Source organism: Cottoperca gobio, chromosome 2 (assembly GCF_900634415.1).
Source record: "Cottoperca gobio chromosome 2, fCotGob3.1, whole genome shotgun sequence".
Lineage (NCBI taxonomy): Eukaryota > Metazoa > Chordata > Actinopteri > Perciformes > Bovichtidae > Cottoperca > Cottoperca gobio.
The window spans coordinates 12,665,806-12,683,745 of NC_041356.1; the positions used below are offsets into that span (position 1 = coordinate 12,665,806).

Consider the following 17,940-nt stretch of genomic DNA (forward strand, 5'->3'; position numbering starts at 1 on the left):
AGAGAAGGAGACTCAGAGACCCAGAGTTGAGCTGCTGCTGAGGACAGCTGGTGACCTGAAGGCTGAGGGAGGATTGATTTCCTGAGTGAAGGACAGATGGGCTTCACGGCCTCTGACGGACGCGCTCACGCTTTGTGAAGCTCGTTATGCGTTTACTCTGATCTTCTGTGACGTATCCTGATACAACACATGAATACTGCGCTGGTGATGAGAACATGAGACGTTGGTGTTTCCTTCGTCCTCTCAACACTACACACCTTTAATCCACCACACGGCTTAATCTGACGTGTTCCTACTTTAATCTGATATAACGAGCTTCATCATCCTCTCCAACAAATCATTGTTTTCATCATCAGTTCATCCGTGAACGTCCAAAATAACGTCTGTAAATGTTGTATCTGACAAACTGATCGGTGTGTCGACCGCAGGAAGTAGAAACTTCCTGCTATGTTTCACATCATAACATTTCTAGATTAATAAACATCTCCTGTGTTTACAGCACATTTCATATTGATACCAACAGTCACGAAGACTCTTCCTCAGCCTCCTCGTTACGGTCTGCTCTAACGAGGATCGCTGGCGTGGAGTCACATTAATTAGGAAATAAATCATTTATCGGTGAACGAGGCCTCGAGGGGCTGACGAGCATCTGCTGCACGCCTCGCAAAACATGCAGGACAAGCAGGAGCTCACACGCAGAAATCAGATCTGCTCCGTCCTCAGAGACCTGCGCCACCACCGCGCCTTACACGAAGACATCGGGGAGCAGGAAGTGACATCACAAGAAGAAACAAGGAGGAGAGGGAACGAGGAGAGGAGGAGAGGGAACGAGGAGAGGAGGAGAGCTTGTATAAACGTTAGAGACGTTGGCGGTCAGATTTCCTCCGAGACCTTCCAAGAAGAGTTGGATGGAACAGGAAGTGACATTACCCCCCAGTCACACACCGCGTCGTGTTTCTGCACCACAACCAGAGCTTTGTGATGAGGGCCGCCCTCCCGACAACACGTAAAAAGTAAGCGCATTGTTGGAGCGGTGGGCAGGAAGCCAGAGGGACTATTTTTACACCTGCAGGAGATCTGCGTCGCTCCATTGTGTTGGTCCCGTCAGCGTCTGCAGCTTCAGAGCGGCCGGCTGCTCCGACGCGCTGCTTCCTGGCCGCTCTCTTAAATACAGAGCGTCTCTTACTAAAACTAAATGAAAGACACGTTTAAGATCTGAGAGTAGAACGTCTGCATGAGACTGTTGTTCCAACACCTGATACCCGTAGAAGGAGGAACCTGTGAGAGCTCCCTGTGGTCTGTTCTGGTTGGAGAAGTGAATACTTCCTCTAAACCTCAGCAGATAAAACACAAAGCTAATGATCAGCTTCCCAAAGTCCTTCTGCAGCGTCACAGACTTCCTGTTTGTGCTCTGCAGGAAACTAACGGCAGGTTTCATTCAGAGAATATAAAAAGATATCAGTCATTTTTAATTAAATCATTTGTTGAATATTTGTTTCTTCTATATTTATATTTATTTATAATAGTTATTTTTCTCATTAAATATGCTTTAACTGCAGTATTGGAGGAAAGTCCAACAAAGTTTCCACTTTCATAGTTAGTTTGGAAGGATATTTAATTATCGTATATTTATTTGTATTAGCATTGCACTCCTGTATGTTCAAGTGATCTCGACTGTAGTCTAAAATAAATACATTTAAATACAATTAATAAAATAAAAATATATTAAAATAGAAGGGACAAAACAAACAAACAAAAACATACAATTAAATGTATTTAAATAAAAAGGGGGCGTTGTATATTAGATAAATTCATTTAAATTAAAATATATTAAAATCAGGGGATTTGGTGTTTAAAAATAAATACATAAAATGTAATTTAATTATTAAAGTTATTCAGGGCTGCAAGAACAGCGTTTCTATTCAACACATGCAAATATCTACTCTTCAGAGACATGTGTGGGTTTATGTTAAACTGCATCTTTCTGCAGAGGAAGCAGCACTGCAGACATAAATCTACGTATTCCTCAATATCTGGACACCGACAAGGGATTTGAGCACAAAATGATGAATCGTGACTCACTGTCCACAGACTGAAGTGCAGGAAATGCTCGAGGTCACAAAAGTGCAAAAAGAAGCCAAAACATTGAGATGCAGGACAGACCGGGACAGGAAGATGGGAGAGAAAGAGATTCAGATCAGCCAATCAGCAGAGACATGACAACGCCTGCAGCGCTGCATTATTCAGACACAACGACCCATTAAAGACTTATTGAGAGTCGAGGAGGCAAAGCAGCATTCATCACGGATATGATTGGCAGAGGTTGACAGGACTTTTATTATCTATTAATCAGATGTGAAATGTTTTCTCCAATGTTTGTAAAAGGATAGTAATGCCAGACTGTGTGTGTATATATATATATGTATTTATGTATACGTGTGTGTGTGTATACATGTATACGTGTATATGTGTATACGTGTGTGTGTGTGTATACGTGTATATGTGTATACGTGTGTGTGTGTATATATGTATACGTGTATCTATGTATACGTGTGTGTGTATATATGTATACGTGTGTATATGTATACGTGTGTATGTATACATGTATATATGTATACGTGTGTGTATATGTAAGCAATAGCTGACGACAGGCCGTGGTATATGGTCATTACATCACAGTTAAGGGGCGTGGCACAACCCTCTTACCTGTGATATAATGATCATATATCACGGTCTGAAGCTATTGCTTTTATAAAACGGTTACCAAGTGTGGCAATATGAAAGAAAAATACACACTCCAATTTAAATAGTTTATATTATTAAATAATGATGTTCAAAATAAAATAGTCCCTCCGTTGCCTTCTGCACAGAACATAGTGTTGTTGCATAGCAACCACCTCACACTAACAGCTAGTGAACATATTTATGTGCCGGTTGAGTCCAGCACGTAGACCGATAGAACTGCTCAGGCCATATAGTTCGCCTTTACCGTTTCTGACGGTTGCATAAAAATCTCTCAACATGTTATTGAGCTGCTGTTTTGTATACGTCTGAAAGTCTATGACCACAGCTTTATCCTGACGGCAGTCTTCAAAGCACTTAACTGCCCATTGTGTTTGTTTGTTTGCTTCAGATCATAACAGATCAAACCAGATCAAACCAGATCATAACAGATCAAACCAGATCATAACAAATCAAAACAGATCAAACCAGATCAAACCAGATCATAACAGATCAAACCAGATCAAACCAGATCATAACAGATCATAATAGATCATAACAGATCATAACAGATCAAACCAGATCATAACAAATCAAAACAGATCAAACCAGATCAAACCAGATCAAAACAGATCAAACCAGATCAAACCAGATCATAACAGATCAAACCAGATCAAACCAGATCATAACAGATCATAACAGATCATAACAGATCATAACAGATCATAACAGATCAAACCAGATCATAGCAGATCAAACCAGATCAAACCAGATCATAACAGATCATAACAGATCAAACCAGATCATAACAGATCAAACCAGATCATAACAGATCATAACAGATCAAACCAGATCATAACAGATCATACCAGATCATAACAGATCAAACCAGATCATAACAGATCAAACCAGATCATAACAGATCAAACCAGATCATAACAGATCAAACCAGATCATAACAGATCATAACAGATCAAACCAGATCATAACAGATCAAACCAGATCAAACCAGATCATAACAGATCATAATAGATCATAACAGATCAAACCAGATTAAACCAGATCATAACAGACCATAACAGACCATAACAGATCATAACAGATCATAACAGATCAAACCAGATCATAACAGACCATAACAGATCATAACAGATCATAACAGATCATAACAGATCATAACAAATCAAACCAGACCATAACAGACCATAACAGATCAAACCAGATCATAACAGATCATAACAGATCATAACAGATCAAACCAGATCAAACCAGATCAAACCAGATCATAACAGATCATAACAGATCATAACAGAACATAACAGAACAAGACGCTGAAGTAAAATGTAATCACTAACTATTTACATCATCAATTGATGAAAGGAAGATCAGGGAAAGTTTCTCTGATTTCTGCTTCTTAAATCAATAACAAATATTAATTTGATAGATTTAACAATTTATTTAAAATTCTTTGATTCCATTTTCACCATTATCTCACATTTAAGAGCAAACAACTGACTGATTACTGATAACTGATTACTGGAGAACAGAATGGACATTGCATATAATCGTGAGCTGCAGCTGTAACTAACGTCCTGCTGAAATAAACCAGGGTGCTAAATTAAACTGGAATATTGTGAGAAAGGCTTTCAATGCTTTGCAGAAGCAAAAGGTGGAACTAATGTTTCCTTTTGTGGATCCGTCTGCTCTGCCGGCTGTAATCACGGCGACACACCGCAGCTAATTGTGTTTTGTACAAAATGAGGGTTTTAAAAGTAATTTGTGCCAAAAATACTTGCAGTTCTAAACCAATTAGTGAGCGTGATGTTGGTGTCACACACACGTCTTCACGGGTTTGTATCTTCAGACGGAGGAACTGAGGATGAAAGGATTCAGATCGAATTATCGGTTTATAGAGCTCGACTGAAGCAAATGGAAACTAATACAGATATTTGAGAGCCTGAAAAAAACTAATTGTTTTACATAAAACCATAAGCATATTGGCACAATTATACAAAGGGATTATTATTTGAAGTTATTTCTTCTTGCATTATTTTATTTATATTTCTTTTTGCATTATTTTATTTATATTTGCATTATTTTATTTATATTTCTTTTTGCATTATTTTATGTATTTTTCTTTTTGCATTATTTATATTTCTTTTTGCATTATTTAATTTATATTTGCATTATTTTATTTATATTTATTTTTGCATTATTTTATTTATATTTCTTCTTGCATTGTTTTATTTATTTTTATGTCTTAGGTAAACTGTATGTTGCATATATTAATCTTTATAATATATTAATCCCTATAATATTATAAATAAAACAAGGTATTTGTTGGGAGAAATCCTGATTTTTATTTGGTTATTTACTCTTCTACACGTTGTGTAATAAGAGGCCTGCGGCGTCTCTCGCTGTGATTATAGAACTTAAAGTGCTGTTGACGGTGCTCAGCTCCATCATGTGTCCGTTGCCTCATTCATGAAGAACAAACTGTGTTCCTTCCTCGGTGAACCACCTCGAACAAAAACGAGTCCGAGTAAAGAGCTTCACGGGTCGTCGAAGGTCACCAACAGATGAAAAACACCATCGCTGCTGTAAAACGCTGCTGCAGTCGAGTGCAGTCATGTGTTTGGGATGGCTGATAACGACATTCCCCTAATGGGACGCCGCAGGGAGGAGGGGCTTTACCCAGAGATCCCTGCATCATCGAGACGCTGGTATTTATAGCGCTCGCAGGTGAGCCTTCCTCAGCTGAGTCCAATTACAACAAGAGGAGGGACGCCTCGGGGTTACAGATATTTAACTATTTCTTTCCCTGAAAACGCTGAAAATATGTTTCATTTACTTTCTGGTGATTATGGACCTTACAAAGCAGTGACGGGAAACACGCTTTTAACCACAACCGTCTTCATTCAGAGCGTGAGATACTTGTTCATTCATTTAACCAGGAATAAAAGATTTCTTCAAAAGGGTCCTGGCAGAGATAAGAACAAACATTTAAAATGAAGTCAGTCACAATCACAGGGCTTCAAATTCTGTCGCAACATTAAAAGTACCCATTTTACAAAACTGAAAACACAACATAAAAGTTTAAATCGGTTGTTCTGACAGCAAGAGAGGCTCATGGGTAATGTAGTTTTACTACCAGCTGAGAAAAACCTGCTTTCTCAGAAGCATAATGTTACCTGATCGTCACAACACGAAGCTGTCGGATCGTTTCCTCTTCAGGACTCTGGTGTGTTTAAAAGTGACGTTTAGAAGGAAGTGTGAAGACTTTGGGAGAGTTGTGTGGTTGGGAGGAGGAGGAGGATGCGTTCAGGGCCAACAGGATAATTAACTGCACGAGGCATTTCAGTTTTGCAGTTCTGTCTGGGTGCACACATGCAGAAATTATTATTCTGTATGAAGACCATAAATAAAGAACCTTGAAGGTTTCATTAGGAGACCGTAGTTCTTCCAGTTAAACAATGAGCTCGTTATCTCGTTATCTCGTTGTGTGGACGCAGGACTGTGATGGACGGCTGCACGAGACAGGAAGTGCGGAACGAACGTAGACACACTGGGGAAGTCTCATGTCCAGCAGCTCTGGCAGGTTTTGTATTTCCAGCGTCCATATTTCTGTTTACTATTTATACAACGTGTCGACGGTCCGTTCAAATATAGACATTAAAAGAATCGTGTCAAAATAAAGGAGGAAATGATCCAAATGTAAGATGTCGTGATGCAAGCCGGCCCCTCGACATCCTAAAGCTGCTCAGAGAGATGAAAGCAGCGAGTTCATCTGGAGGAAGATTACGTCAGACTGCCCTGAATGCATCATCTCCTCCAACTACAATGACTTCTACACTTCTCCTTCTAAACGTCGCAGCAGACACAGAGAGTAGAAACGATCCGATCAGGTAACATTATGCTTCTGAGAAAGCAGGTTTTTCTCAGCTGGTAGTTGGCTTTGAAAACTACATTACCCATGAGCCTCTCTTGCAGTCAGAACAACCGATTTAAACTTTTATGTTGCGTTTTAAGTTTTGTAAAATGGGTACTTTTAATGTTGCGACAGAATTTGAAGCCCTGTGATTGGATGCGTGTTACCCAAATGCACCCTGGGAGTCGTAGTTATTGTTAACACAGTGTAACCACGACTGCGTGTAAGAGGATGTAATCACGCTTTACCATCAACCCTTTCCTGCCTCTCTCCACGGCGCCGAGTCCTTCGCAGGTCTTGACCTGTAATCTGAGTTTAACGGATCCACACAACGCAGCGGAGGCAGATTAAAGGAAGCCGGAAAAGTTGCTAATCCCAGTTAACCTCGTCTCACTGGATCAGCTGGTTAACACTGAGCGACCTCTGACCTCTGACCCGGCTCCATGTGTTGTTACTGACACAACTAGGATTAATTATTACATTTTAATGTTATTTATTCGAGTTTAAATGCTCAGACCGGTAAATGTGTGTAATATGTTCACCTTCTTTAATAAAAGGTAACAATGAAAAGTGAAGCAGTAATTAGAACACTTACTAATAAAACTATACAAATAATTAATGTTGCTTTATTAAAAATGAATCATAAGGCCTGTGCAGAACACACACGTGTGATTACATCTAATGTTAATGATAATAATATTAATAATATTAATGATAATAATAATAATAATAATAATAATAATAATGATAATAATAATGATAATAATAATGATAATAATGATAATAATAATAATAATAATGATAATAATAATGATAATAATGATAATAATAATAATATTAATGATAATAATAATAATAATAATAATAATATATAATGATAATAATAATAATAATACTAATAATGATAATAATAATAATATTAATGATAATGATAATAATAATGATAATAATGATAATAATAATAATATTAATGATAATAATAATAATATTAATGATAATAATAATAATAATAATAATAATAATAATAATGATAATAATAATAATATTAATGATAATGATAATAATGATAATAATAATAATGATAATAATAATAATAATAATAATAATAATGATAATAATAATAATAATAATAATAATAATAATAATAATAATAATAATAAGCTAAGACGATTAACCAACTTTTAACTCTATAGAATCTTTAAATGTCAATATTTGTTGTTTCATATTAAAGTGACAAAACAAGACGTTTAAAGACAAACCTTGGACTATTTCATAGATTGATAATGAAAGTACTGGAAAGATTTGGACAAAAAAGAGCAATTTGTGAAGTTTGGCTTCAGGAATGTGTGAATTCTTGATGTGACATTTAATGTTGACCCGTCAGCGATGGATGAACAGACTCTTCAGTTTACTCTCTGACCGTACACATGGAACTCTTCAGATCCCATATTAAGCTTCATGTTGTCGTGTTACTGCCGAAATGTTTCATAATCGTCCCCACACGGTTACCCACAATGCAAAGGCCCAGTATCAGCCGCCGCCTCCACCGAGTGCTCGCCGAGCTTCACCCTGATGGTGACTCATGCTTCACCTCGTACATCAGGCCTAATGAAAGAAAGCCTGCAGGACAACCACTGATTGTGGGTTAAACTAAAGAGAAAGTACACAACCACTTTGCAGAGAGCACATAATGTGTGGGGGGGGGGGGGGGGGCTGTGGACAAAAGGTGCAGAGATCGCAGCGTAACTTCTCAAGACAGACCCGAGTTATGTAACGTTTAAAAAGCATCTTATTACTGTTATTACCAGACACACACACACACACACACACACACACACACACACACACACACAACACACACACAAACACAACACACAACACAACACAACACACACACACACGGTGCTTCGTCCCCACGTCGTCCGCAGTAACACACACATTGCATCAGAGTCGGCACACACGGATGAAACTGGAGCGCATTATGTGGCACAATCCTGACAGAAAGAGAGGAAGAACAAACACGCAGACACACGGCGGCGAGGCTAACTGGGTCACGTGGTGCGTTCACTGACTGCAGGCTGGACTAAGACAAAGCAGCAGGAGACAAAAGGAGAGAAGAAGAAACGTGTACGTAACCGACTGAAGGGTTTTAGAGCAGTTCAAGCACTTTGTATGAAATATTGATAAGTGGGAATAAAAAGGATGAACCCAGAAGTTTAATACTAAATCAATAACATTTAAATGAATTATCATAATAATAAGATTTTAAATACATTAAAACAAACGTATATTCCTACATTAATAAGCTTCACAAGCACTGAAATAAATCTGTGTGTGAGTATTATGTACACGTGTTATTATTAAAGGGATGTTCTCAGTCAGATAAATAAAGCTGTGAAGAATAAATCCATGACATGTTTTGAACCCTGAAGTGTCTGCAGGTTGTTTGTTTAGCTCACCCTGAGGAGCCCCTGTGATGCCGGGGCCACATATCTTATGGTATTACAAAGTGCTCTGATGTCAGAGATCATTCAGCATTTCAACACTAATGTGTCCAAACATCCAGAACCTGCTGCGACACAAACACACTTCTGTGTTGCTGCTGTTAACAATCTGGAAGTCTGTAAAACCCGACTGTTTCCCGCTGTGGGAAAGAGAAGCGTGTGATGTTCAGTGAAGTGTTCATAACAGCAGACCCAGAAAGTGGGTCAGTGTCACCTGGCTGGCAGGACATCCTTCCTCACACACACACACACACACACACACCTCACATGATGCAAATGAGCCCCAGCGCCGCGGGAGAACATGTGGCGAGATGTGAGTCACCTGCTTTATATACAGGTGAACAGGGTCAAACATGAAGCTTCCCCACTTCATGACTCACATCAACACTGTTTATATCAAGTGTTCATGTTCAATATGTAAATGAGGCGTTATGTAATGTGACTGATGTTCTCTTTACACAAAGACATTTTCTAAAAGCAAAGCAGCTCAAAGATCTCAGGACGGACGACACATGAAGCAACGTGTTCTCGCCTGCAGCGTCTCCACGCAGTCAGAAACCGACAACTTACTTACATAACAACACAAACGGAGAGCTTGTGTAACGTGACATGACTCTGAGCAACACGTCCAGATGTGCACTGAGGGGCAGAGACAGCAGGACGCTGCTGCTGCTGCTGCTACTGCTGCTGCTGCTACTACTACTGCTGCTGCTACTACTACTACTACTGCTGCTGCTGCTACTGCTGCTACTGCTACTGCTACTACTGCTGCTGCTACTGCTACTGCTACTGCTACTACTACTGCTACTGCTGCTGCTACTGCTGCTGCTACTACTACTGCTACTATTACTACTGCTGCTGCTACTACTACTGCTGCTACTGCTGCTGCTACTACTGCTGCTACTACTGCTGCTGCTACTACTGCTACTACTGCTGCTACTACTGCTGCTGCTGCTGCTACTACTGCTGCTACTGCTACTACTGCTGCTGCTGCTACTACTGCTGCTACTACTATACTACTACTGTTGCTGCTACTACTGCTGCTGATGCTACTACTGCTGCTACTACAACTGCTGCTGCTACTGCTACTACTATACTACTACTGCTGCTGCTACTGCTACTACTGCTGCTGCTACTACTACTACTACTGCTGCTGCTACTACTACTGCTGCTGCTGCTACTGCTGCTACTGCTACTACTACTGCTGCTACTGCTGCTACTACTACTGCTGCTGCTGCTGCTGCTGCTGCTACTACTGCTGCTGCTACTACTGCTGCTGCTGCTGCTACTGCTACTACTGCTACTACTACTGCTACTGCTGTCCGGGGTTATTTCCAGCATGAAGCTGAATGAGTCACCAGGGAATTCAGGGGAAATGGAAATGAGTAAAGTAGCAGGCGGCGACTCTATTGTGTTATGTAGCTCAGACAGCTGTGCAGCCACAGAGCACATTCACTCAACTGGTCCTAATGCAGACTTTCATTCAATTTAGATCCTGCTTTTGTGTCCAAATCCATTATTCCTCAAATGATCCACTAAATCTCCCTCAAACCAAACCCCATTCACTTTAGTCCACATCTTGCAAAGATATCTGAAACAGAACTGCAACAACATGTCATGTTCTGCCGCTACGGTTCTCTCAATCAAACACAAGCTGGAGTTTATGGTGGTGGTGCAGCAGCGGTGCATCATGGGAGTTCTCCTCTCTCTGATTCAAAGGTTAAACATCAGAGTCCTCCTGCACGCTGTTTGTCTGTCAGCTTGTTTCTCTGAGATTAAGATCCTTCAAATACAGAGTTAAAAACACCAGGATGTAGAAAGTGTCTTAAAACTGGATAAGAGAGGAAACGTTACCTTCTACATAAACACCACAGGTGTTTTCACACATTTTAATATTATATCTTGGTGTAATATAGTGAAAGTCTTTTCATCGCAGCGTCTGACATGTTCTGAGGTGAAAGACGTTCAACATGTGTTTTAATTCACATTTTCCACTTCAGGGATGGAATTGACAAGATTTCTGCATCAATTTGAAGTAATTTATCGGTTTAACAATAAAACCACGTGTGATTCTTGTATCTCTTGTCCTTGTAGACGTGTTCGCGCTCGTTCTGGTCTCTGCCGACTGAACACATCTGTGCATCTCAGCGCAGGTTGTGTACAACATGCAGATAAACAAAGTCGACCGACGCACAAATACAGCGGCTCCACAAAACGTATTCTTCTAAACAGTCAGGTATGAGACAAACGGACGTCTGCAGACGCCAACACACCACCGTGCTCTCAGTGAAACCAGGTTCCCTTCACATCTCCACTGTTTATGTGATCCCAGGTGAATGATCAGAGAATGATTGTACTGTATTATTTACCTTTTTATGTAACTTCTGCTTGTGTGTGACAGTGTGAAGTAATTTACTGGTTTAAGGATAAAACCACGTGTGATTCTTGCATCTCTAACAGTCGTTCACCGAGTCACAGTATGTATGTATAACATGTCATGGCAAGCCTTTGCGATGATGACACCAGCTCCTCCCCCAACAATCAATAAATCAATACTGAGTGCTATATTGTTTTACACATCTTAGTACAAACACAGGTCCCGCTCAGTACATCACCACGATCCTTTAAGGTACAACAAAGTACCTTTCAGAGTGTATTATAAAACATTATGTCTGTGTTAAGGTTAATAAAAAGGGTTTCTGTGAGACAAACGATGCTTTTAAAAGGACAATCCTTGAAGGAAAGGCCAATTAGTGGTAATAATAATGTGCAACAAGCAATATGCACCTAAATATTACTGCTGGGGTCAACCTATATCCCAAACAACTCACACTAAGTATAATAACAGCGTCATCACTTGTTAAAGAACAAGGAGACTTGCAGCTCATTGAGGACTTTAACCTCATGCAATACTTTATTTTAAATGTGGAAAACAGACTTCATTACTAAAAACAAGCAGACAATGAAAGCAGCTGCTGAGCAGAGAAGCCACAACACTTCACTCTGAACGCACCACATTTAACAGACACTTCCAGGCTTTGAGGTATTTCAGGATGTAAAGATTACCCAGGGTTGTCACAATGTTGTAGGGTATGTTGACACACACACACACACACACACCAGCATCCTACCTTCAATCGCGATGACATGCTCCCGGATCTGGTTCTGCAGCAGCGGCTCCTCCACGCGCTCCAGCAGCTCGTAGATGGAGTAGATGTTGGGGTGGACCGACTCAAACCTCTGGATCTCGGATCGGATGGCGGCCGAGTTGGCCAGATGCTGCTGGTAGTTCATCACTGCAACCGGTGGACTTGTAACCGGATGATCCGACGGTGTGTGTGTGTGTGTCGTGGAGCGGAGGGTGACAGATAGGAAGGTGAAAGCTGTGACCTCCAGGAGGGGGGAGCCTTAAATCATGCTTTTCTCCTATGTACCCTGGTGAAGTTAACACACGAGTTAACAATGAATGTAAGGTGAGTAGAGTGTGTTCTGCCTGTACATGCGCAGTTTATCCTCTACATGCCTGGTGCAACATATATTCCAGCGCTTGTTTTTGGCGGAGGCGACCAGGCTGCTGCTACTGGCCGGAGAAGGCAGCTGTTCCCCGGGGTGTCCCGGTTTCCAATTCCGGTGCGGTGACAGATGTGCAGCAGGCTGAGCAAGGCTTCCCCATATCCTCACAGTCCGAGTGGGATTAAAAGTGACACTTGCTCCAGTTTATGTGGGTTTTAAAGAGCTTTTAGAGTCACTTACAGCCATAAACTGACCAGACGAGGAGGATAAAAAACGGCCTTGTTGCTAGGCGGCTAGGCTAAGCTAACTAGCTGTAGCTTCCCAGCCGGAGGGGAGAAGAGGGGAAAACTCACCGTTTTTCAGCCGTTAAAGTCGGCTTTACATAACGACAGAGTGCGGGGTTAGAGCCCCGGAGAGGAGCCGAAAGCAGCCATTTAAAACATATACATGAAAGCAGCTTGGTAAACAGTTCGTGGAGGGGCAGTTAGGATGCCTGTTCCCGTCCGTGCGTCCGTTGTTTTGTCTCCGGGACCAGCTGCGTAACAAGATCCTCGTCAATTTTAATTTGAACCGTCAAATCGCGTGATTTCACCTTAAAATGAATCCAGGTGTTGTTCAACAACACGTATATTACAGGTAGGTCCTGCGTACGGCGCCCAAACACTGAGCCGTACCCCCTTCCCGTACTGTTGTGAGGTCCATCCCGTGTAGAGCCACAGTATCCCGGCCGGGAACGTCATTAACCTCCGGTGCGTTCAAGCCGCGCATACTGAACAGCGCAGGTTCCGGTGAGGACTTTCAAAGTAAAACACGCTGAAATACCAGTGGTGGAAAGAAAAAGTCAAGTAGTTCAGTATTTAAGCAAATGTACAAATACCACACAGTAAAAATACTATGTTACAGTAAAAGTCCTGCATTTAAAACGTCACTTAAGTAAAAGCATGCAAGTATAATCAGGAAAATGTTCTTAAAGTACTTAATACAATATAATATATGACATCATTAGATTATTATTACTCATGCCTTGATGTCAAAGTGTTGGATTAGTTGAGGCGGAGCTCTTGCTTAACTATGGATTGATCTGCGGATTACTTTCTACATTAATTAATCGTAGTAAAATAGTGAGAAATGTGTCACAAAATACATTAAAATCATTAAAAGGAAAACCGAAAACCTTCCATGTGAGAGGTTGTAACCAGGAAATGTTTGTGTATGAAAAATGACAACAACATTGTACTTAAGTACTTGAGTATTTTGAGTTGATTTTCTTTATTGTTTTCCTAATGAATGAATACACAAGAGTGGTTATACAGAAAGAACGTTGCAGATTTCATGACAAATGTGTTGACATAATATGACAGTAATGTTTATTAGTATTTTATTTAAGACGTACCATCAACAGGATATTATTAAACATTATTCACAATATTATACAATTAATACAATGTTTAAGTTGGTGTGGTGAAGTTTGCATTTGTAGGCTACTAGTGGCAGGAACTGGACATTTATCGGTTTCTTTAAGTTTGCTAACTATTAAAAACACTATATGTTTATATTAATGTTTAGACTTATTTTCATACACTCTTAACACTTGCAGCCAAATTAAATTATGTAACTTTAAGACACTAATTGATGAAACAATGTTTCTGTAGTCTGGGAGGAGAAAAGTATAGTCTGTGTATTTAATTTCATAAGGTCCAGCTGTGTTAACACATTTGCGACATATTTGACGCTTTTATTTTGAAACCTAAAACCTTTCTTATTCCGGTCTTCCTCTGGCTAACCACCGCGCGCTTGACGCAGCAGCATTCAAGGAGATACTCATTGCGTGGATCGTGCGCAAAAACATTTCTCTGATTTCTTACTTTGTTCATTTGACTCCAGGATTTACTTAATGTAGGACCCCTTCAAAATAAAATTGCAAATAATCACCTAGTATATAAAATGACTAAATATACAAGAATGTTAAGCTGCACATTTCAGTGTTTATTTGTTATATTTATCCTACAAAGCAGCAACACTGCACACACTTTATAGTTGTTAAGTCTCTGTGTAGTCACTTTGTGTCCCCCCCCCTCAGTATTTGTACTTTTCCCAGTCTCTTTGAAAAGTCCGGCTCTATTGTGTTGAAGCTGCTACTTTCTGTCCGTCCAGCAGTAAGTGATGCACAATGCCGCTCTGTCTCTTCCCACTGCTCGCCGCCTTGATGCAGCCCTCGTGTTCCCCCAACATGAAGTGTGTCTCTGTGCCGTCGTCCACGAACTCTCCCTGTGGAGGCGCCACCAAAACACAACCAGAGCTTCAGTATTACATCTTTTATCACATGTTTCCTTTAAATGCTTCAAATCTAAGTTTCTTATTTTGAAAGAGGACTTTTTTTAGAAATCAGTTTCTAACCTGTTTGGCCCGTGACCCTTTCAAAGTAAAGTAATGTGACCTCTCAATACCCATTGAAGCAAAACGTGATCTTTTTCTTTATGTTTTGGAGGTGAAATCATCCAGTAATGCTTCGACCCTCAGATTGATCTAATGGCTGCTTACAGGGGTCTCGACCCACACGTTGGGAACCAGCGCTGATACTTTGGGAGGTGTTCATTTACTTTATTATAATTGTGACCTGGTAAATCTAAATTATGAGTAAATCACAAACTCATAATCTGCTTCCCTTCGTTTCATTTCTTTATCAGAGCGAAACGCTTCTTCTTTGCGTTAATGAATAAGAAGAAATAAACTTTTATCACGCTTCCTCTCAAACAGGATGGACGTGTTTCTTTCTGTGTGTACTTTGTAAAGTGAGTCTCACCATCGTGTCCATTTTCTGCCCGTTGCACCAAACGTCCATCGTGTCTTTGTCTGTTTTGAAAGTTAAATACAAACAAGTCACGATATGATATCACGAACCTTCACACTTGTACACACAGCATTTTCAATTGGCTCCACTTTGATGAACTACAATATTAAAATCCTTCATGTTCGTTTATTTTTCTGTCTTTGAGCTTTTAGAAAAGATTATTATTATAAATAGAGAGCCGTTCTGCATACAGATACTTTTAGTACATTTTGATGATAATACTACGTTATAAGACATGTTTGCTAACAGCCTCACCCAGCACCACCCTGCAGTCCTCCCCCTCCACCTTCAGCAGCCATGTCTTGGAGGTCTGGTCCCGGTCGTGGGTGAACTTCTGCAGACTCTTCCCGTCCACCTCCAGCGAGTACTCGTAGGAGAAGCCGCTGACGGCCTCGATCAGCACGCTGGCTCTGGTGTTGCAGCTCCCCACGCTGAACGTTTCCTTCCCCACCAGCTTGAAGAGCCAGTCTCTTCTGACCACTTCCTGTCGGGGACAAACTGCTGACACTTCACTTCCCTTCATTCTGCGGGTGGAGCCTCCGCCCGAGGGTCGAGGAGACTCAAGACGCTCAAACACTTAATTATCATAACCATGAACACAAGTCAAAACCTTTGAACGTTGTTGCTTCATTTCAATGTTCTTCAGTGTTCTTCATCTTTTTCATGTTTTTGCAGATTCAGTTTTAAGAGACTGGAGACATTAAGTTACTTTACGTAATATTAGTAATAATAATAATAATACTAGTTTTAATCTAAAACACCAGCAGATGTCTCACCTGCCCGTTGACGTACACGACACGTTTCCCCGTGGTGGTGCCGTGAGCAAACTCCACCCTGTGGACGCCGTCGCTCAGCGCCACCTCCCACACCGCCACCAGATCTCCACCCAGCATCTTCACCAGATCTCCAGCAGTCCTTCACCAGATCTGCACCAGTTCTTCACCAGATCTTCACCAGATCTCCAGCAGTCCTTCACCAGACCTGCACCAGTCCTTCACCAGATCTCCACCAGTCCTTCACCAGATCTCCACCAGTCCTTCACCAGATCTCCACCAGTCCTTCACCAGATCTCCACCAGTCTCCAACCAGTCCTTCACCAGATCTCCAGCAGTCCTTCACCAGATCTCCACCAGTCCTTCACCAGACCTGCACCAGTCCTTCACCAGATCTCCAGCAGTCCTTCACCAGATCTCCACCAGTCCTTCACCAGACCTGCACCAGTCCTTCACCAGATCTCCACCAGTCCTTCACCAGATCTCCACCAGTCCTTCACCAGATCTCCACCAGTCCTTCACCAGATCTCCAGCAGTCCTTCACCAAATCTCCAGCAGTCCTTCACCAGACCTGCACCAGTCCTTCACCAGATCTCCAGCAGTCCTTCACCAGACCTGCACCAGTCCTTCACCAGATCTCCAGCAGTCCTTCACCAGACCTGCACCAGTCCGCAGCTCCTCGAGTCCCAGAGTGTCTCTGCAGGAAGGAGGAGTCTGTGGTCAGCTGGTGGCTCAGCAGCAGGTGGATTACTGTAATACTCTGTATACTGATCATCAGCACAAACACACACACTCTCTCTCTCTCACACACACACACACACACACACACACACACACACACACACACACACACACACACACTGCTCATCAGGCTGAGCTCTGCACTAACACCTCATAGGAAGGAAGGAAAGCAGAATATATATATTATATAATATATAATGAAATATATATTATATATATATATGAATATATATATCTTATATATATTGAATATATATATATTAATTTATATATAATATATAATATATATATATATACATATATTTATAATTATACATATATATATATATATTATACTATATCTATACTCTATTATCTCTATATCCTATCTATATATATTAATATCTATCTCTTACACTCTATCTTCTCTACCTATATCTCTCTACTTCTCTCTCCTCTCTGCTATCATCTCTCTCTGTCTCTCTCTCTATAATTCTATCTCTATATATTATTATATCTATAATATATATATATATATTATATATATCTATTAACTATATATATTATATATATATAATATATATATATATTATATCCTATATATATTATATACATATATTTATAATTATACATATTTATATTATACATATATATCTATTATATATTATATCTATATATATAATATTTTATATTAATATATAATATATATATAATAATATATATATTAAAGTGAATTAAAGAGCTGTGGTTCGTTGCTTGGCCACTAGATGGCGCTGCTGACTGAAGCTTTACATCCACAAAGTAAGAAAATAAACATTTTTATTCTCTTCAGTTTTGATGCTTCATTTTGTTCACGTGCACTTTCACTCCAGTTTCAAGTGTTTTCTGAAGTAAAGTCTCATTTCTGTTGATTTAACTTCTTATTTTATT

The 17,940-nt window shown here is 40.2% G+C and overlaps 2 protein-coding genes across 5 annotated transcripts in view; both read right to left on the reverse strand.

Annotated features, from left to right (window-relative positions):
- Positions 1-13,382, reverse strand: part of agap1 (ArfGAP with GTPase domain, ankyrin repeat and PH domain 1) — a 126,447-nt gene extending 113,065 nt beyond the window's left edge. For all 4 annotated transcript variants that reach the window (XM_029445549.1, XM_029445550.1, XM_029445548.1 and 1 more), the window contains exon 1: positions 12,285-13,382. In XM_029445549.1, coding sequence (XP_029301409.1) covers positions 12,285-12,447 — 163 coding nt within the window. In that variant the 5' untranslated portion in view covers positions 12,448-13,382. The remainder of the gene's footprint in view (positions 1-12,284) is intronic.
- A 563-nt stretch (positions 13,383-13,945) lies between these two features.
- On the reverse strand, positions 13,946-16,442 carry LOC115017479 (fas apoptotic inhibitory molecule 1-like). The gene is made up of 4 exons (XM_029445964.1): positions 16,294-16,442; positions 15,773-16,001; positions 15,470-15,519; positions 13,946-14,934 (listed from the first exon to the last, which is right to left on the reverse strand). The coding sequence occupies exons 1-4, from the start codon at positions 16,408-16,410 to the stop codon at positions 14,785-14,787; spliced, it is 546 nt and encodes a 181-aa protein (XP_029301824.1). The 5' UTR covers positions 16,411-16,442; the 3' UTR covers positions 13,946-14,784.
- Positions 16,443-17,940: the final 1,498 nt, after the last annotated feature.